Below are 21,239 nucleotides of genomic sequence, written 5' to 3'. Positions count from 1 at the left end.
TTACTTGAAGTGCAGTCGTCGTTTTTCCCGCTCATGCAGTGGTTTTATCGCAGACTTCTGTTTTCTTGAGAGTAGTGAAATGACAGTATATTGTCCAAATAAAACTAAATACTTAGATTTGCATTTCTTAAATCAAAATATTAGTGCAAAAGGGTGATTGGCTCTTGTAACTGAAAGGCGAGACTTTCATTCCTACAGTCGCAATTTTGAGATTTGCTATTTCTCCCATTCATAGTTCTCACTATACTCACTATTCTAATTATACAAAATATTATTATATATTTCACATATCTGTCCCAAACTTCCCCTCCAATGATCCTTCAGGTAAAAATTAATCCCGAAATAAAATGTACAAAATAATAATTAATTATTATCTCATATATAAATATATATATATATACTGTATAAATAGTGGCGTGTAACTGTCACTCCTACCCACTTTGGGGGGTTGAATTTTATATATAATACCTGTATCTAAATTTTTTAATTGTAGTTTTTTGAAAAGGCATCTGAAATAATAAACTATAGTGCAATGTAGTGTTGTCAAAAATATAGATTTTTCGACACATATCGATACTGAAATATTTGAAACGCTTCCAATACTAATTTTCCGCAAAAGAGATACATGAGCTGCGCTTTCTCATTCTCTCATCTCTCTGACAGCGAGTTGATGCACAAACCCGCCTCCGCTCACTCATTCGTTTCATTGGCTCTGTATGAATATTGTTGGTGATACAGGGCTTGAATTTCGGTGTGTGTATTGCAAGTAATTTTAATCATTCCTGCAGATTTTGTGTTCATACTCAAAGTGCGCGCACAGAAAGCCACATCTCAGTACTAAACTGAGTTCTTTTTCGCTGCTTATACACATATATAGTCAAGTTATATAGTCAAATACACACAATATACTGTCAAAATGCCGGTCTAGGCAAGTGTTCACATAAACACAGTCAGTTATGTTTTAAATGAACGTAAACAGTTGAGAAAGAAAAAGCCGTGTAACAGAATAATGGATCCGTGCGTCAGGTCTTTAAGTGACAGCAGCCTAATATACCTACTGCCAAATTATGAGATAGTATTAAAAATATCTATATGGCAGTTCTTCCCCATGTATCGATGTCAAAATTGTGTCCAGTTAAAATGCTGAGTGGCTTGTAACTTTGGAAAACCACCAACCACAGTGGCTGGTGAGCAAAAAAGTGAATGTCAAGCCCTGTAAAATACTATTTACACCATTTATTTAAAAAAGCAGCTATAGGTGCAAATAGGAAGTAATCCAATACTTCTAAAAAAGTTATCTGATTATGTAACATATTACCCTCATCTGTGGTTATGGTGTGTGACATTAGCAATGGGTCTGATAGGTAAACCAAATGTCCTCCTGAGGTGTCCTGGTTCATCAGCACAGGAGAGAGTGATTTATTGTATTAGCGTGAGGCCACAGAGAGAGCGTTCCGGTCACGGCTGTCCTTTGATTTTTTTATGTGGAGAAAAATGTTGTCAGGAATGGAAAAAGAGGCAAAAGTGAGTGAGTTCCCCAATGGGGCGTTTGCCTTCTTTCAAGTCTTTCATTAAACTTCAGAAGCCAGAGTTAATCCTTGCAACAGCATACAACAAAAACTGCATTCAACAATTGAAAAGGAGTAAAAAAATAAATAAAAAAAAACGATGGGGGAGGGTGGAAAAAGAGAAAAGAACAGGCCCGATCGCTCCATATTCATATTCCTATGCAGCCGTTATCACTTAAAAGGCTTTCTAATTACAACAACAAGACAAAAACTCCTTGGATTCATTCCAGACCCGCTAAATGATAAAATAAGCTCGCACTCTCTCTGCCGCTTAATCTCCGTAAAGCACCTTGGAGCGTCATCTCCCAAATACATGCCACTGAATGTGGAAATGCCATTTGGAGATGCAGGTGTGACATTTGATAAGAAACTTCTGGATTAAATATGTTCAGCTAATGAGGAACCCAGCTACCATCAGGGCAAACTATTGGTCGGATTGTGTGCGGGCTGATAACATTCCACAACTCGATTATTAATAAACAGCCCTAGTCTCTCTCTCTCTCTCTCTCTCTCTCTCTCTCTCTCTCTCTCTCTCTCTCTCTCTCTCTCTCTCTCTCTCTCTCTCTCTCTCTCCCTCTCTCTCTCTCTCTCTCTCTTTCTCTCCTTCAGCTAGAGATGTTGTTTAAAAGTGCATGTTAATGCTGCACTGAAACAAAAAGTTGAAAGCAGAAATGAGTTCAGATCAGGGGCTCGGAGGGGTTTTTTCAGTGGTGGCGGCGGCGACGGCAAGGCTTCGGGGCAAGCGTGTCGTCCGCTAAGCGCTTGGTGCATTGAGCCAGAAGTCCCCTGCCCAAGCTTGACATTTAGAGTGATTTGGAGCAGATTAAGGCCGCATTAGTGCCGTGGCCTGTCAAAGGGCCGTTAATGAGGTGTGGGGGGCGTCCCGACTCAAACCACGGTCCCGGATTCGGGGTTGACGCACTGATGCTCTGTAGTCGGTGGAACCGATCGATAAATCCAGGCCGCACGCATCACAGCGGGCCCGGAGAGTTTCTCGGAGGATAACTGGACCGCTGTGACGCTCCTGCCAAAGTCTCCGGCTCGTCTCATTGGAGAGTGTCCTTCTAAACCTGCTTAGCTCAGCCAGCCAGAAAGAGTCTGCGAATGACGGCAGTGTGTTACCCGCACCAGTGGCTGTCCACAAATATCCATATTTAAATTAAAATTAGAAGAACTAAATGTATTCCGAGAGCCGGATTTGGCAGGAGTTGGGCCGTCTTATAAGGCCAGGCGAACTCTACAAGACAAAAGCAGGCCACCATTTGCATATTTCCAGACTTAGAATTTGAAAGTTTTTTTTGTTTATACACTGCACCCAAATAATTGCAGACTAGATCATTCTGCGAACACCTGATTGACTGGTCAACTAGATTTTGTACAAGTCTGAAATTTACTGTACAATGCATAACAATTCTATATTAGGTTTGTAACGGTGTGATATTTTCACGGTTTGAAAACCATCTCAGAAAATATCATGGTTTCACGGTATACAGTATTAAACAATCAATCATTAGTATTATTATCATCAGTTAAAATGACCGTTAAATGAATGAAAACAGGTTTTTTGTTTGAACAAATGCTTTATAACAAACTTGAAACCATTTGTTCGGGGGGGTTTTTTTCTTCTAATTTTAAAAATAAAAAATTGTCTAATCAATTAAATGTAATTAATTATTGTTCAGATTAACTACTTATTTTTAAGAATAAGAGTCCTATTATGTTTTATTCAGAAAATAAAGTGTTCTTTTATGACTTAATACAAATATATTATCAAAAACAGTGATAATCAAATGAATGCATAAACCTAACAAATTAATGTTTTAAAATGCAATCAAATGAAAATGTAACAACTTGGAGCAAGTGGAAAAAGTTGCTTATGGACAGGTGAAATTCTCCATCTGATATATATGATACCATAGCAAATGTGCACAATATGATAATCGTACATGTTCATACCATGATAAACCTGTCTACCGTTACAACCCTATTCTATATTAATAAATATTATGTTTACGAAAACTTTGTATAAAAATTGTTATTAAACAATAATAAAAAATGTAGTTATAGTATGGCTGACACTTTGCAGGACATGTCAGCTTTCTACTACCCATAAGTTTAGCAGTCATATCCCAGACATGGGTTTGATGCTCAAAAATGAATATTCTGTATGTAATGCATACATTAGCTGCAAAAAATAAAAACACTGGCCATTTTGCATTGTTTTAGCGTGTGCAAATGAAGGTTGCAGGTGTCATGCTGTCACTGGAGAAATGCTTTATGATGATAATGAGAAGTTGGGTTAATTTTCCGTCTCTGCCATCAAGCGTGAGAAGTTCACAGACCCGCTGTTCAACGCCGCCCAAACGGGGCCACCGCGCAGATAACGCACGGGTGACGATGTCACGTGCCAGTGCCGGCGGTCAATTACAGAGACAATTGAAACCGTGAGCTAAATGAATCATTCAGACAGCATATCAAACGCAAACGCCACAGACTGGTGTGTGTATGTGTGTGTGTGTGTGTGTTCGTTTAAAAGATAAACAAAAGAGCAATCTACAATCCACTGTCATTAAATAGCCTGGGAGATTTATGTATTTGACCCTAGTCATATTTAAATGGCAGCATAAATAAAGTTGTCTTGAATTGTGGTTGGATGATGGCTGTGTATCTGCAAGACTCGACATGCTGGTGTTGCGGAAGCTACTTTACCACGGTAGCTTGCCAAGGTGATTTGAAGTATACAAATATACAACAATTTACTGTTGCATGAATATACAGTGTATGTACTTATTTTTTGTATGTACTACGATTTTTAGAACTATATATTTACCGTTATAGTTACTATCCTTAGTGTGAACGGGCCGACACTGATAGAAAATGCAGCTCATGATCAGTGACGTCTGTGCAGACAGCGTGATGGTGGAAGTGAGGTAATGGACATCATAAAATTGAGTTGTACAAGGTGTGCTGCACATTTCATAGTTTTTTTTTCCTCTCCACCCCCGTTTTCTCTCCTCCTTTATGTGGAGGGAATAAAAGCCATGGGAAGAGACTTTCATCTCCGTAGGCCGAATGCGACAGCTAATCTTTCCCTCCTCTGCAACAACATTTCCACTCCAGTTCCTATCCACTCCAGATGTATTTGCTCTCCGCACCTGCTCGTGTCCCGTTAAGATTTAAACGGCAAACACAGAATGCCCAAGATAACCTGCTCGCAGGGGCTTTTGGAGACACTTTACTCCCTCGACATTATTTTAAAAGAGCAGATCTGAGCTCTCCGCCGCTCAGGAGAGACGCGATTATCTGTTGCGATCCCTCTGCAACGCACCACGGCCATTCATCTCTCTCTCTCACACACACACACATGCAAAGGCCTGATCTGAATTTAAGGATTTTGGCAGGTGTGACTGTAGCGTCTGCGTTGTGACACTCTCATTCTGTCCTTCCTCTGATGAATTGCTCTCTGCCGTATGGGATCCTGCAAATCCTGCTCTCGTCAAAGGCATTAGTGTACATCACTGCAAGCTTTTCAGTGCAGCACATGCATGCTTTCTTTATAACCAGGTCTGTACACATACTGGTCTGATTATTGACATGATTATACTATGATTATTGACCCGTCCCTGATATTTAGTGTATCAGCCTTTATATCACTTTTCCTCTTAAAATTCCTTTGGAGAAACATTACACTAATGAAATAGTTGTTGACATATTAGAAAAGTGTAGAACTGTAAGATTAATGTAGGTAGCAGGATTCATTTTAAGAGACATTTTTGAGTTTACATTGGGATCTGACTTGATTTGCCCTTTTATCTCAGAATACAAATGTTAGAAACAAGAAATCAGAAGTCTCAATTTGATCTAGTTGCTGACTGGTAGAAACAATAAAGATATTAAATATTTTTCTTTCCTATGGGAGCCTTGCGTAATACACTGCCATTTAAGATTTTTTTATGTTTTGGAAAGAAGTCTCTTATGCTCACTAAGCATTTATGTGACCAAAACTAAAATATTGTTGAATATTATTGCAATTTAAAAGAGCTGTTTTCTATTTTAATATATTTTAAAATGTTATTTATTCTTTTGATGGCCAAGCTGAATTTTCAGCATCATTACTCCAGTCTTCAGTGTCACATGATCCTTCAGAAATCATTCTAATGGCAATTTGCTGAAACATTTCTTCATTATTATCAATGTTGAAAACAGTTGTACTGCTTCATATTTTTTGATGAAACCATGACAATTTGTTTCAGGATTCTTTGATTAATATATAGAGTTCAAAAGAACATAATTTATTTGAAACATTACAAATGTCTATACTGTCACTTTTGATCAAATGTATGCATCCTTGCTGAATAAAAAAAAAAAGATTTCGAGATCACTTCTACGGTTAGTGGCACTAAATGGTATTGCTAAAATAGTCATTGTTTTTAAGCAGATTTCCTGTGTGTCATTGGTCAAACAAACTCATAGTCCCGCCCTAAACTCACCCTATTGGTTGAGCCATGTTGCTAGTCGGGATGCAATGTTTTGATAGTGTCACAGTCAGTGTTTACACTTTTCTCCAGGAATCAGTCTACAAATTGCCTACTTATAGTTATTAAACTGGCACAGGAGAAGTATTTTAACATCTTGTTAGTCTGGTATTGTATACAAATATATTTAATTTGACCTCTCTATGCAATGACATATTTCGGTCCCTCTTAGGCCAGTAAATCTGGGCCCTCAGGGCAGGACGGGCTCATGCGACGGGCTGATGTACCTGTATATTAAACACAGTAACTGTTTGCATTCTGCCTGTCAGGATTCTATTATGGAGCACGCGGCGCTCCTTGTTTTGATACAGTGGTAATTTAAAGAGCGTCTTAATTGACTTGATTCCTCCTGCATGCACCGCAGTGAGCCTTGTTGCTTTATTAGGCCACACACAATGCGCCAAGTTCAATTTTACCATTCATAATGAATGCAGTCGTGCCATTCAAATGCAGCCATAAGCACACAGCAGATAAGAATTTAATTAAATGTAGATTAAAACCAAACAGGAAAACACACTCGCTGATAATTTTTTATCACATCCCCTGGTCATATTTTTTTTCTCCTCCTTCGCACTTTCAACTTGTTCTTCCTTGGGCTACAGGACTCTCTCTCTCTCTCTCTCTCTCTCTCTCTCTCTCTCTCTCTCTCTCTCTCTCTCTCTCTCTCTCGCCCGCTCTCTCTCTCTCTCTCTCTCTCGCTCTCTCTCTCTCTCTCTCTCTCTCTGTCTCTCTCTCTGCGAAGCTGCAAAAGTGAAGCACCTTGTGCATCTGGCTTTCGGTGCCCTGAGATTGAATGGAAATGCGAGACGGGGGACGGTCGCAGGTTTAATCAGCGGCGGGAAGGAGAAATGAGGGGCAGGAAGAGGAGGGGTGAATCACAAACTTAACATGAACCGAATTACACGCACAAACAAAATGTCATAGTGACGCGACTGCGATTGGCTGGGGGAAATGCAACCTCAGCACATGTATAAAGTGTGTTTTATAACCATATAATATGAAATATTATATGATTTACACTGAAGCACTGCTACACATTTGTGCACCATACATATTCTCATGTTTTTACATTTACAGTGCTTGTAAAATGTTAAAGTTTTGTTTTCATTTTGATCAACAATAATCAATCATTTAAAGCCTGACTAACTTTTATAATAAATAATGCAATAGCATTTTATTTTACAGTCCTGTTCCACATGTACATACTATGTACTTATCATAGCAATCAATAACTGGGTTGTAACTAGGTACTAACCCTGAACATATCCCTAAACCTAACCTTAAACCATGTAGTTACTTTATATTACCAGTACTTTCTTAGGTAACTACACTGTAATTACAATAAAGTGTAACCAATAACGTTTGTTTTGATATTTCGTTATATAATGCAATGATTCAGCTGTTTTTAAGCATGTCCAAACACTTTTGGAGCCACTGTATATAAAGCAAATAATGACAATTCATTTATTTTCTTATAACACATTAATCGTTGTGTTTTGTGCTGCTAAGAAGATGAAATCTGTATCAATATAATGAAATGTTGAGTCTTGTGCAGAAGTGGTTCACTGGACTAGCACGAGGAGTTTAGCAGATGTTTTGCGCTCATTAAAATGTTCCTGTATTCAGCATATCCTGAACCACAGAGTATGTTTGCTTCTGAAAAAAAAAGCAGAGCGGCCCCCATCTGGCACATTTATCCCTGTAAATATTTTTGGGATATATTTGGGTTTGTTTTTGACACCTTTCCAAGCACTTTTGCCATTTTGTGTGTCATTTTTTTCAAAAGTGTGCTGCGAAGTGAAAGCCTTTCAACGCATATCGAGAAGTTTTAATGATGCCGTAAACATCAGCGGGACGGATTTTCATTTTAAAACATTCCCTTTACCGCTTTATTTCTTCCCCTGGGATCACCGTCTTGTCGCAAACACACACACCAGCTGAAGTGGGCACGTCCTGGCACGGCGTTCCCACCAGTGCCCGTTCCACGTTTGCTGTGGATGCCAGGGCTGGTGTGTGCTGCGGTGAGACCCAGCGAATCTGTTCCAGTCTATTACCCCCGTGCCTGCCGCCCACCTTTACTGTGGGGAAAAGAGCAATTTCCTGTCGCAGTCTGTTTGATCAAGTGCTAAACCCTTATGATCAATAGAGAGACAGATGTCAGCTCCAGATGGCCGTATGGCAGTACCTGGGGCAGTGGACAGGCCGTGCCAGGACGACAGCATGGCACTGTGCAAGGGCAGCAGTGTCCTCCCTCCGCACCAGCCGACAAACGCAATTAGATCCTTTAGCCGCTGAATGTTTATTTCAGATGCTCGAAGCGACGGAGGACGTAATTAGCTTGCGCTTTGCACAATATGCGGAATTACAGAAGGGTTACGGTGCAAGCAGGTCGGGCTTCTCAGGTACACTGGAAAAAATGTGGTGTACAAGAAATGTTCTGTCAGAAAATTCTTGTCAATTTGACAAACAATTACAGTAAAAAAGAATGAAACAGTGTTTTCTTGTAAAAGGTACTTCAATAATACAGCCCTGAAAAAAAGGCAAACAAGGCCTAATGTAATCTAATTTGATGATGTTGAGTTAAAAACAAATGCCCCAAAAAAACGATTTGTTTTTCTAATTATACTGTATGTACACAACCAGTCAAAGGTTTTGGATCTGTAAGATTTTTTATGTTTTTAAAAGAAGCCTCTTCTGCTCACCAAGGCTCCATTTAGTTGAATACAAATACAAAAAAACTGTAATATTGTTAAATATTATGACAAATTAAAATAACTATTTTCTGTTGGTATGGTTTCTTATTTTTGATTAAACTAAATGCAGCCTTGGTGAGCAGAAGAGACTTCTTTTAAAAACATTTAAATCTCACCAATCTAAATCTTTTGACTGTACGTATGTATTGCACAAAATAACAAAAGCAGTCAAAAGTTTTAGTTTTCAGTATTCAAAATATATCTTGTAACTTACAATCCGAAAAGAATTGAAATCCATTTAATGTCCATGAACGCAAGTTTATAAATAACCGTTTTCACACTAAATCTGTCATTTTCTGTCGCTGTCTGGATGTAGTAAAACATCTGAGTCATGTTTGCATTTTCTTCTGTCACTGGCCATAATTCTTACCTTGCAATTAGGATTAGGCATAAAATAATGTCATGCATGTGAAAATTGCCTGAGAATTGAACTAATAGTTGTGAGTTGGCTCAGAGGAAGAGAGGAATAATATGTTTGTGGCAGTTTTTCTGGTGATTAAGGGATAATAAACCTCACAGATGGTCGTCGAAAGCAAAAATGCTACAAAAAGCCGCATAATATTTTCAGAGAAAGTGTGACGTGCTAGAGCAAAACAGGCACTATTTATTGAGTCAGCACTCCAAAATTAGTAAGCAACAAGTACTGGATTACGTTCAGCAAATATGATGCAGGGCGGTGTAATCTTTTGTTTACAACTTTGAAACATATTTTTTATTTTTTGTAGGATTGTAGATGATGTCTTTCTGCACCATTAGAAAATAAAAATAAGTTGCCTTCAAACAGGTTCTCAAAGCCTCTCTCGTCCACCATTGTTCAGCCAAACATCTCAATTGTTTACTGTATTAATATCCTAAAATATGACACGCCTTATCCTTAAATGCCCCTTTTCCCAGAATGCATTTCCACTGTGAGACATCTTTGTCAGGATCTCTTCCTGCGATCTGTCCGTGTCACAGCGATCCTTCATCTTCCAAAATGGTTGACAGGTGCATCAATCTGGCTCAATCTCCCACGAAAAAACGTCATTGCCAGTCGAGGTTTCCAAAAAGGAGAAGGAGCCATTTTTTGCAGGCCGTGCATTTGCATGAGGGCAAGCGTCCACGGGCCCATGTGGCACGGGGACGGAGCCATGTTGGAAGAGAACGGTCCCGCTGGATCCCGGCCGTTCACCTGCTCCCCAGCGTGGAGCATGCTGGGAAGGGGGAGGCGGGCCACCGACCACAGCTGGGGGTCTGCCGCTCAACTCAACACTACCGCTCCCCGCTGCCACGAAGCCGTGACGTCCCATTAACGCTGATGGTCAAGACGGGTGGCGTGTGTGTGTCCCTCCCAGCGGGGGCCGCAGTAAACACATGTCGACTAGCCGCGACCATTACGCGGTAACCTGACGAAGTGAGCGCTGATCTCGGTGAGAATGTTTGCTCAACACTCTTATTTACCCCTGAGTATTTCAAATCAGTATGAAGAAGATTTTTCACGTCGAGTGAGCTGGTGATGAAAAGTAGATCAAATTCTATTTTTATTTTTCATAATTAAAACTAATGTGTAATTTCATGCCAAATATATATTCATTTCCCACTGCGGGATGCTTGCTTTTCATCCATAAAGGCTTTTTTAACATTCATGTGATGTGTAAACAGGGTTCGGGTTTGGCGTTAAACTGATGAACGGATGTGTTTTTATAATGCTAATTCACATCACAGCTGTTGCTCTAAACACTAAATTAAAGCTTTTGTCAGTGTGATTCTCGAATCTGCAAATGAAAAGTACTTCTAAAGGGATTTGTCAAAATCAGCTTTTAATCATTAAATAAACATCAAATTTTGACTTATAAATCATTCAGTTTTGAGCAGGAATTTTGTGCTAATGTAATATTGAGAACATATTTTACTTTCTGTCTGAATTACTATGTACCATAGTCTAATATGACACTACTAATGCCAACATGTTTTATAATTTTATATATTGACAACTGTCATTGTAATTTCTTGAACTATTTCACAAATGAATCATGCACAAAGAATGTGAGCGTACAATGATTCTCTTATGCTTCCGAAAATACTGCAAGACAATTAAATAGTTGTAATGCTTACAAAATGAGTGGACTCACTTTTAAGAGAACAAGGAAGGGACAAGTAGCAGTGTGTCTGTGTTTGGTCTCGTGTGGTTTTGGGATGAGCAGAGAGAGTTCTGATACTGTAGGTCAGATCTGGATTACAGTATGTGAACAGTGCCCCCTTATGGCCATACGCAGTGATTGTTGACATTGAGGCAGAATCATATCAGTGTGGTTTTTCAGTAACAGACTTGCTGTATTGGTTTGTTGTGTTTTTGATCGTATAATTACTGAGGTACAAACTGTAAGTGTGCATTCACATGTTCAAAACTAGAGTTCGCAAACACTGCCTATATGATCATCTCTCTACTTACTTCAGTCTGAACTGGAACTGAACTAGAAAGATTGATCTCCATTTAGGAATTCATTGGATTGTAAAATAACTGCATATGGTAAATCGCTGACATTAAGACCAAGAACATGCATTAAGAAATTGTGTGGGTCACTTTAGCATCTCTATTTTTGTTTTTAAATTGTTGATTTTTTTCTGAGGCAAAATTAGAAACTTTTTTTTTTTAAACTTCACACTTTACTATTAGCAACTTATTGCATTCTGCCTGCTAGTATAGCGTTGTGAAAAGCATTTTTGAGAAGCATTTCATCTCCTTTGATAAGCCTACACTCTAAAAAATGCTGGGTTGTTGTAACCCAATTTTGGGTCAAATATGGACAAACCCAAACGTTGGATCAAAAATGCAATTTAAAAATGTAACCCAATGTCTGGGTTTGTCCATATTTGACCCAAAATTGGGTTAAAACAACCCAGCATTTTTTAGAGTGTATGCACAATTCTTTTTTTGGCATTTAACATTGTTTCGGGGGTTTTCTCCCTGCTGTCTAATCAGGTTGCAACCCTCCATTTAAGAACCGCTCTCTTACTTGTTTTTTATTAGCCTGCCGTTCTTACGGAAAGACCCAGAGGAACATAAAGTCATAATTACGTGTTGTTCCTTATGCAGAAATATTAACAGAAAGGATCTAGTGGAATATTTAGTTATTTGCTCAGGCTTTGCATGTAGTGAATGAATTATTAAATACTGAAGGTCTGAAGGTAAAAGCCGCCTGATCTTTCTGGAACGAAGACGCGATTTACACATCAAATACACCATTATTGACACAAAATCTAAGGATGCATTTGCCTTCCTTTGCCCCAGATTTGTTTTTTGGCAGTGTCATTTTTGGCGTTGCGTTGAGGTTTTGTGCTCCGCGCTTCCGTCACGGCCTCCGATGCTGCAGCCTTTTGTCTGGACAGATGGGAGAAACAAACACAGATATGTTTAACTATGCATTTTACAGCAAACTATTAAAGTCTTCTACTGTTTACACATGCAAACATTTGAGTAGCTGTCCTCCGGCCAGTTCATTAGCGAACCCTTCTGTCGGCTTTTGCCACAAAAAGACGGAAAGAGACAGCAAAGGAGCGCTGGGAAGGCTTGTTTTGTGCTTTTACAACATGGTCGATCTTTTAAAGTGATCATTCAAAGTGCCCGTGCCCTGCATTAGTTGCCTTTGAGGCTTTCAGACGACGGCTCATCCTGGTGTGTTTGATTAGAGCGGCGTGGACTTACACATGTAATTGCATAATTCTGAACCCCCCTGTAATTCCTTTATGTGAACATCTTTAAGTAAGTGTTTAAAAGCATCATTAGTGCGAACGAGGGGGGAGTTTGGGCCGCGAGGACGAGCCTGCGCTAGAGGATTCTATACCGCGAGATTGAATGAAAAGAACCTTTTTTTTTAAGTTATCTGGACTATGTACAGGATACCGGGTTTTGATTGTTTTAATGAAGCAGCTGGCGTATTGTGTGTCCTTAATTCCTCCATTGTTTTTGGAATATGTCATAGTTCTTTATTCTTTTATCAGGTGCGCTGCAGGAGGACGGAGACAATAGGCTTCATTGCGAGTGCGTTGGCCGCGGCACAAAGGCCTTCTGCTGCCTTCAGACAGCTCACAGCGCTGGCTACGCTTTCAGCAAGGGTCCCGTGTCTCTCACTTTAGGGCTGCCCGTCGACCTGTGCATTTCGGTGTGTGAACTTACAGTGGCACAGACAGGAAGTCTCCATCTGAACTGTGCTTGTTCTTTAAGTTTGACTTTTTGACCCTGCGAGCACCTTGAGAATCAGTTGGAAACGCTGGCCTGATCTCCCATAGTGTTCCTGAAGGGTTCCAGCACGCTGCGTGATGAAGTTAGCTTTTGTTTGACATGGAATACTAGAATGCTACTCTTACTGTCGCTGCTTTATTATGTAGAGATTGTGCGGAAAGCTAATTTTCTACTGCATTTGCCAGAAATATGAATTACAACAGTCACTGTATCCATCAAAGCATAGTGCTCATGAGTGTGATGGAAGAACTGGAAGTAACATAATCTGCCGTGCGTGCGTGTGTGCGTGCGTGTGTGTGTGTGTGTGCATGTGTTGCCATAACAATTTTGTTATGATTGATGGATGATTTATCCACAAAATTGGATTAAAATGCAAAGCTTTTATTTCTAAGATGATAACGGGCAGCCGTGTGTTTTTTTAACTATAGGTTGCAGGTATATTCACAGTTGGGGGGAAAAATGCTAATAAATGTTTAATCGTGTACGGTACTATTTAATCATGTATTAATAGCCAAATAAATAGGCATAATAGCTTTTAGTAGGGAGGAGAAAACATTTACTCATATCTTTTGTTGTTGAAGTCAAAGGTCTTCCATCCAGTGTAAAGTATTTTAAATCAAAGTCATGACAACTTCTGAATTTAGGAACTAGATTTTGATTTATTTCTTTTTAAAATGCCATTATGATAATTTAGCATTTGTTGTGTCTGTGCAATTCATGGTATACTATTATTAATTATTCATATTAATGTTTTTGAAGCATATTCCTAGTTTTGTATGATACAGTATTTTTATTAAATAAAACTCATTTTCATTCATTGAAAAAAATGCTGAAAAAAAATAATATATATAGAAAAACTAACTGAAATCAAATAAGCTTCAGTTGAAGAACTAAAAATAAAATAAAGCTTAATTAAATATATTTTTTTTTAAACAAAAAATTACAAAAGCACTAAATTACTAAAACTGAAAAATACATTAACTAAAATAAATAAATAAAACTTAAAATTACTTAAACTAAAATGATATATATATATATATATATATATATATATAATTATTAATAAATACTATAATTGTGTTTAAATAATACAAAAATAACACTTTTATGATACGGTTTTTGGTACTTGAGTTGTTCTAGAACCTGAAGCAAAATCAGTTGAAAACCTATAAAAATAAAGTTGCTGCCTCAAAAACATTTTCATCGGAGAAGGACATGACTGTAACACTAATATCTTTCTGATTCTTATTACACCTTATTTCTGGGCAGTCAGAGTTTGTCAGTGATTCGCTTTGAGATGTTGAAACTGGCCATCCCACAATGCCTGCATACATCACATTCTGGCTTCTTTTCTAGTGCAAGTAATGAGTTCTTCATGCAACTTCCAGCAGTATTGAGCAGGCAGAGGTGACCTGCGCCCTCCTGCTGTTGCAGGTGACAGTTTTGATCTGCGCTGATGGCGACGCTGGTTTTTGTTATTTTAATTAGGAGATAAGGACCGAGAGAGCCTCTCCAGGCAGTGTGTGGTGTGTGACAGGATCCCGCTGATGAAGAGGACCCGTCTGAAGAGCGTGTCTCCCCGCTGCAGATCCACACGTTGATAAGCTGCTCTTTCTGCCAGCAGTCGCGCATTTTTTTAACACACTGAAGCTTTCGCAGTCGGTGCCTGTTAGAAAGCCATTTTATTCACTAACTTTATTTATTTTATATATCTGATCTGATTGTGTGATATCTTTCATTTTTGAGCACCCCTGAAAAATAGAACATTACAGAGATTATTCAATGATTTGACTGTCAACAGTCTGATTCCAACTTGTGAAAATGTTTACTGATTAGCAGTGTTGGGGAAAGTTACTTTTAAATGTAATGCATTACAATAAAAAAGTAACTAACTCCTTTAGTTACTTTTTAAGAAAAGTAATGTGTTGCGTTGCTTTTGCATTACTTTTCTAACCTATGCTGGGCTTTCTCCTTTGTGTTTAATAACAAAACAAAAAAATCTATTTTTGGCTAAATGTAAAAGCCCTTTCACCCCAAAAGTGAAAGGACTAAGCTTCGTTCAGGCTAAAGGAAATGTACATTCACGCCTGTACAGTAGAGGGCGCAGCTCAAACAAACCTTTCAGGATTGCAGAAGAATAAGACGCAAGAGTCCAACATTCATAAAGTGCAACATTCTTACTTCAGCAATAAAAAAAATAAAGACAATTGTGGTCAGTTTTGCTTATTAGTGGTTGAATTGGATCATCGAAGGTCAGCAGCAAAGACATTGCTTAATAAAGTGAGATTAAATACGTTTAGTAGCCTTGAGTAATTTAACATATTTCATTATTGCAGGTTTGCATTATGAGTTTGCATTTATTCATTTTGAGGAATACTAAATCTGTTTTTGTGCTGGTGAGACGTGCTCACATTTAGTGTAGGACTACAATAAGCATGTTTACACAGCGCACATAACGCCTCTGCACTTACTCACGGTTTCTCTCAACATGAGGACAGGAGTGCTGTCAGTCAATAAATCGTAAAACAAGATAACTTGCATTGCATATTTGAAAAGTAATCTGATTACTTGTATTGCGTTACACCCAACACTGCTGATTTGCTTTTGCACGACTACTTGTTTTTATTAGTCAAGTCGACCAGCAAAGTAGTTGCCTTTTGTACATTTTCTTAAATTCAGGAATTACATTCCCTTCCTGTATTTCTCTCATTACCTTTCTTCAGCTGGTCTGAAAGCGCAGCTCATCTTCCCCTCTGAAGCTCCGTCAGTCAGCGTGTTTGAGAGCTAACAGAGCTTTAATTAATTGTCCAGCTTCCCTACTGAAACAATGTCCTAATTCTGCCATTTAGCATCTGCATATCATAGTTTGTTGTTATCTCGGAAGCCAGATTTTTTGTAAATAGTCATTTTTAAAACTTTAATCTCTTGAATGGCAAATGAAGTGTGGCTGAAATCCTTCCGTGTGTGAAGATAAATGCTATCTGAGCTTAAACCCTTCCACTGACTTCCATCTATCCCTCCCTGCTTTTCTTTTCCTGTCTACTCTGAGTATATTTAAAATGATCAAGCAGAATGTTTGATCTGAACTCCAAATGTTAGATGTGCAGTAGACCTTAAAGATATACCATCCCTTTAAAGCAACATGATTAATTAAATCTAAAGTGTGTAACATCACCACCCAAAAAAGAGTAATTTAAAAAAAAAAAAAAAAAATCTCCGTCTTCCATTAATTGGACAGATTGTACCTCCCCAAACTCTCACCCATTTTACCCAGTGTTGCTGTGTCTGGCTGTCAGTAATGTTTTACTGCAAAAGTGTTTATGAATTTATGGCTGTCTTGGAGCTGTCCTGTATAATTTCCAGATAAAGTAAAATTAGCATTTGATGGGGGAAAATAGTGTGAAAATGTAAAAATCAGTTTTCTAGTTTTTTTGCTATAAACAATTTTGTTAATAATTATATACTACAAAGTATGAGCGACTAGCAAGTAGGGAAGAGGCTGATCTCAGAACTGGCATTTGCTCCGTTATTGCTCATTGAGTGAAACAACACAAATCATGGTCTAACAAGTCTTTCTCTTTACTGCAAAACCTATAAAATAACACTTAATTTCAAAATGTACTCTCCTAATTCAGTCCCATGCAAAGCATGCTGGGAACGACATATCCACTGCCCAGGTAGTTATATCAACAAAAATGATTAATGTAGTCCCAACTCAAAATTATTAAGTTATCTTCTATTTTACAAATTTAAGTGGATTTAACAATGAATTTTGTGATAACATGTTTAAGAATTGTGTTGCAAATTTGAACAAGCAGCAAAAATCTTACTTGAAATGCATCATAACAATGATCAAACTACTTTTACATGAAAAACACTTGCATACATTTTAATCTTCAGTGGCTAAATGCAGCAGTAATGATGTGTCTATTATTCTCTCTCACACAGGTGGTCAGTTGTGGTGCACCACTACCAAGAACATGATGGAAGGCGAGGAGCTGGTGGCATTCGCAGTGGACTTTGACTCTCGATTGCAGGCGGTCAATCACATGTCTCTCGGTGAGGGCATGTACCCAGCACGCCTCCTGGACACCATCCAGCTCCTGCCCCAGCAAGCTGCCATGGCCTCCATATTACCTACAGCTATAGTCAACAGTAAGTATAGTCTACTCTTTCTGTTTACACGCAAACTCAATAACTGTCCACAGGCATCATAAACATGTATGTGGCGAATCAAGACTAATAACTGTCAATGTACTTTGCCTTCGCAATGTGATGTACTACAATAAAGCTGTAGGGTTTGGTCTCGCCGTAAAAACTTGGCCCCAATACTGCTGCATATGGGGTTTCACCTGTTCCGGCGGCTGCACCGTTAAGCACTCCAACCAATCATTTGAGCCAGTTCAGAACGCGTTACACATGCACATACTAAACTGAAACAGAGTATGCGGTAGTTATTCAGAGATTAACCTCTACTGGAGGAACACGATGTTCTGCCCTTCCGTTTAGGGGTACAGTAAACATGTCTGGACTCTGACCAACCTTGTAATTGCAAAATTCAAGCCATTTGCAAATACTTTGTTTGTTGACTTTATCAGCGAGGTCTGGAGTTCAGCTTGACACAGAAGATGCTGCTAGCAGATGGTGCAGTGTTTTCATTTGCCCTTGAGGAAAGGGCACAAGCCTACTGGAATCATCTCTGTTGCCATGCAACATCACAGCAGGATTGTTATTTAAAACCATTTTATTAGACTATTTGAGTAACTTCTCCATCTTCTTTCCATCAGCCATAAATATGAACTGACATACAGCCGTCCCAAACACTCCTAATGCCCCTTCTGATATATCCTCTAGGGATGGGGTTAAGGAATTGCACAATTCCACAATTCCAGTTCCACTTCTGAAGAACAAATGAAAAGGAAAAAGAAATACAATTTCATAGCCAAATTATGATATTTTCATTAATAAATACAATTGGCAATAACTTTATAATGAATGACATTTACCAAACAATAAAAATTATAATATTATCTAAAATAAATAATATAGTTGACATGCTTGTATCTGTGTTTCAGAGGACATCTTCCCCTGTAAAGCATGTGGCATATGGTACAGGAGTGAGAGGAACCTTCAGGCCCACCTGATGTATTACTGCAGCGGGCGGCAGAGGGAACCAGATAATGTCCCAGAAGAGACCGATGCCAATTCCCACCAAACTCCCAGTATCTGCCCTTTCCCACAATGCAACAAGAGCTTCAGCAACCCACGTGCTCTGGAGATGCACTTGAGCTCACATAGTGAGTACAGGGTATTCTTTTATCATAATTAGAGTACATTTTAACCGTTACAAATTTTTATTTTTCACAATCAATGTACATAAAGATTGCATTGGTAACTTTTTAAATGTTTATTTAGCTTACTCATCACCCATTCCTATTTTGTACTCATTTAGCAGTCACAAAAAGCAGGCGAATCAGCAGGCGAACCCAGCCAACCTGAACGTTAATGAGAAATATGATTATTATATAAACAATTTCATATTATATGAATATTATACTATTAGTTTCACAGCATGTTTAGTAAATAGACACAAACAGATCTATCGGCAGACACAATGTAAAATTAGTGGAAATGCTAGACTGACAAAAAAACAACTGTCTTTTTTCTTTCTCATAGGTGTCAAAATGGAGGAGTCTCTTCCCCCTGGCACCAGCTTGAAATGCACAATCTGCAACTTCACAGCAGATTCACTCCTTACATTCCAGCACCACATTCTTTCACACCTGTCACAGGCAGCCTTCAGATGCAATCACTGCCACATCAGCTTCCAGAACCATAGGGAACTGCTGCAGCATCAAGACTTACATGGACACTCTGGGAAGATTCACAGGGAGAGTGACAGCGAAAACTCCCCAAGAGGAGGAGAGGAAAGTCTGCACACTGCAAGAGGAGAAGTGTCAGGCAGGAAGGATGTAGTCATGCAAAGTCCCAAAAGCACACCCAACAAGGCCAACAGTCCTGATGGAGAACTTGAAAGACCTGAGAAAAAACCTTCCCTTGGATTGCAGAAGGGGGAAAGTCACCCAGGCAGCAAGGCTAGTTTCTCTTACACCAGAATCAAATCGGAACCCTCTAGTCCACGGCTAGCCTCCTCTCCTGTCCAGCACAACATGGGCCCAACCTTCCCCATGGGTCCGTTTTTGTCGCAGTTTGCATTCTCCCAGGACATTTCTGTGGTACCACAAGCATCTGAGATTCTAGCAAAAATGTCAGAGCTTGTGCATCGCAGGCTACGCCATGGAGGGAACAGCTACCCTCCTGTCATCTACAGTCCTCTGATGCCCAAAGGAGCGACCTGCTTTGAATGCAACATCACCTTCAATAATCTAGATAATTACTTAGTTCATAAGAAGCACTACTGCAATAGTCGCTGGCAGCACATGGCAAAGTCCCCAGATTTCTCTAGTGTTCCGGACAAGGTTTCCGATGCCATAAGTCCAAACAGTGGCCACACTTCAGTCGGTATGCTCCCCGGATGCCTTCCATCAGAGACTGACAGTCATCTCGTGACAACAGCTTGCTTGAATTCGTCTGTTTTGGATATTATGAACGCTAGTGGGAAAGTGCCTGAAAAAGACCTCACTGGGCAAGTAAAGAAGGTTACTACACCAACAGGAGTTGAGGAAAGGCTTGGTGGAAAACAGCCTGAGGTGAAGAGTCCCAGCACATCTTTGGTGGAAAGTGACAATGACCCAAACAAGACCACGTGTGAAGCATGCAACATCACCTTCAGCCGGCATGAAACATTCATGGTTCACAAGCAGTACTATTGCGCCACTCGTCACGACCCACCCATGAAACGCATGTCCGCGAAGGTGCCTGCCATGCAGCGGACCATGAGAACGCGCAAGCGGAGGAAGATGTATGAGATGTGTCTACCTGACCAAGAGCAACGGCAGCCCATGGGGCAGCCGGGATTCATGGGTTTGCCTAATCTAGGAAATCCCTGTACATCCCAAGAGACGGTTGAAAGTCTGGCCGACCGCTTCCATCCACGGTGTGACATTTTTCCAGGCCTTGTCCCGAAACACTTAGATGCTTCTCTCACTGTCTCCAAGCCCATCCTTGCCCCCAAAGGTAACACTATTGCAGACCCACAGGAACTAGATGCTCCAATAGATCTCAGCAAAAAGTGCTCACCTCTTCCTGACAAGTCGTGTAACTCCCCTAAAAGACTGCTGGACTATCACGAATGTACAGTCTGCAAGATAAGTTTTAACAAAGTGGAGAATTACCTAGCACATAAACAGAACTTTTGCCCTGTCACAGCTGCTCAGCATGGTGAGATCTGCAATCTGGAGCAGGCGATGTTCCAGGGCATTAAGAGCGAAGGCAATAATTCAGATGACATCTATGACAAGAGTTCTGTGAAATGCGAGAAAAACGGTGGCAACAAGTTAATGGTGCAAAACGGAGGCATGTTCCCACCACACCTCGGGCCGGCAACGGATCTGAAAGCTTTCGGTGATGCACAGCTCATGGCCTCGAAAGATGAGAAGAACATGTTTTTGCCTCACTGTCTCTATCCTGGAGCAATAAAGAAGGTGAAAGGTACAGAGCAAATTTCGCCATATTTCGGGATAAAGAGCGGCGACTACATGGCAGGGAGTCTCGCAATGCAGGGTGAGGCAGCCGAACAGGAGCAAAGCAGCAATGGCGCAGGAGAGACGGGCACAGAAGCACCTGCGGCCAATGGCTGTGCACATCCCAGCAAGGAGCCACTGCCCCTGCTGCCCAAAAATAGGGGCATGGTGATTGTCAACGGTGGTCATAAAGAGGATCGCCAGACACCAGCAACTCCCCAGCAAGAGAATCAGCCTCACAACGCCTCATCACCAGAGGAACAAACATCTCCCACGTGGGGAGCCGAGAACCCTCCCGACCCAAACGAGAATGTATCACCCACTTCTAAATCAACCATGGAAGAATCCGCACCTGCCGGAAAAGGCATAAATGGTTCAGCGCCGCCAGCAGGCAGTGGGAAGTACTGCCGCCTCTGTGACATCCAGTTTAATAACTTGTCAAACTTTATCACTCACAAGAAGTTTTACTGCTCGTCACATGCCGCTGAGCATGTGAAATGAAATTATGCTCTTCTTCC

At 39.9% G+C, this 21,239-nt stretch overlaps 1 protein-coding gene across 11 annotated transcripts in view; it reads left to right on the top strand.

The window, feature by feature from the left end:
* The window catches only part of zfpm2a (zinc finger protein, FOG family member 2a), a 184,789-nt gene extending 163,565 nt beyond the window's left edge, over positions 1-21,224 (top strand). For 10 of the 11 annotated variants that reach the window (XM_079625627.1, XM_079625626.1, XM_079625625.1 and 7 more), the window contains 3 exons: positions 17,027-17,233; positions 18,154-18,375; positions 18,755-21,224. In XM_079625627.1, coding sequence (XP_079481753.1) covers positions 17,027-17,233; positions 18,154-18,375; positions 18,755-21,222 — 2,897 coding nt within the window. In that variant the 3' untranslated portion in view covers positions 21,223-21,224. Of the gene's footprint in view, positions 1-9,902; positions 10,266-17,026; positions 17,234-18,153; positions 18,376-18,754 lie in introns of those variants that run through there. The other variant, XM_079625622.1, reaches the window with a different exon arrangement.
* The last annotated feature ends 15 nt before the right edge of the window (positions 21,225-21,239 follow it).

The sequence above is a fragment of the Phoxinus phoxinus genome, assembly GCF_949152265.1.
Source record: "Phoxinus phoxinus genome assembly, chromosome: 10".
NCBI lineage: Eukaryota > Metazoa > Chordata > Actinopteri > Cypriniformes > Leuciscidae > Phoxinus > Phoxinus phoxinus.
This window is presented reverse-complemented; position numbering and strand designations above follow the sequence as displayed.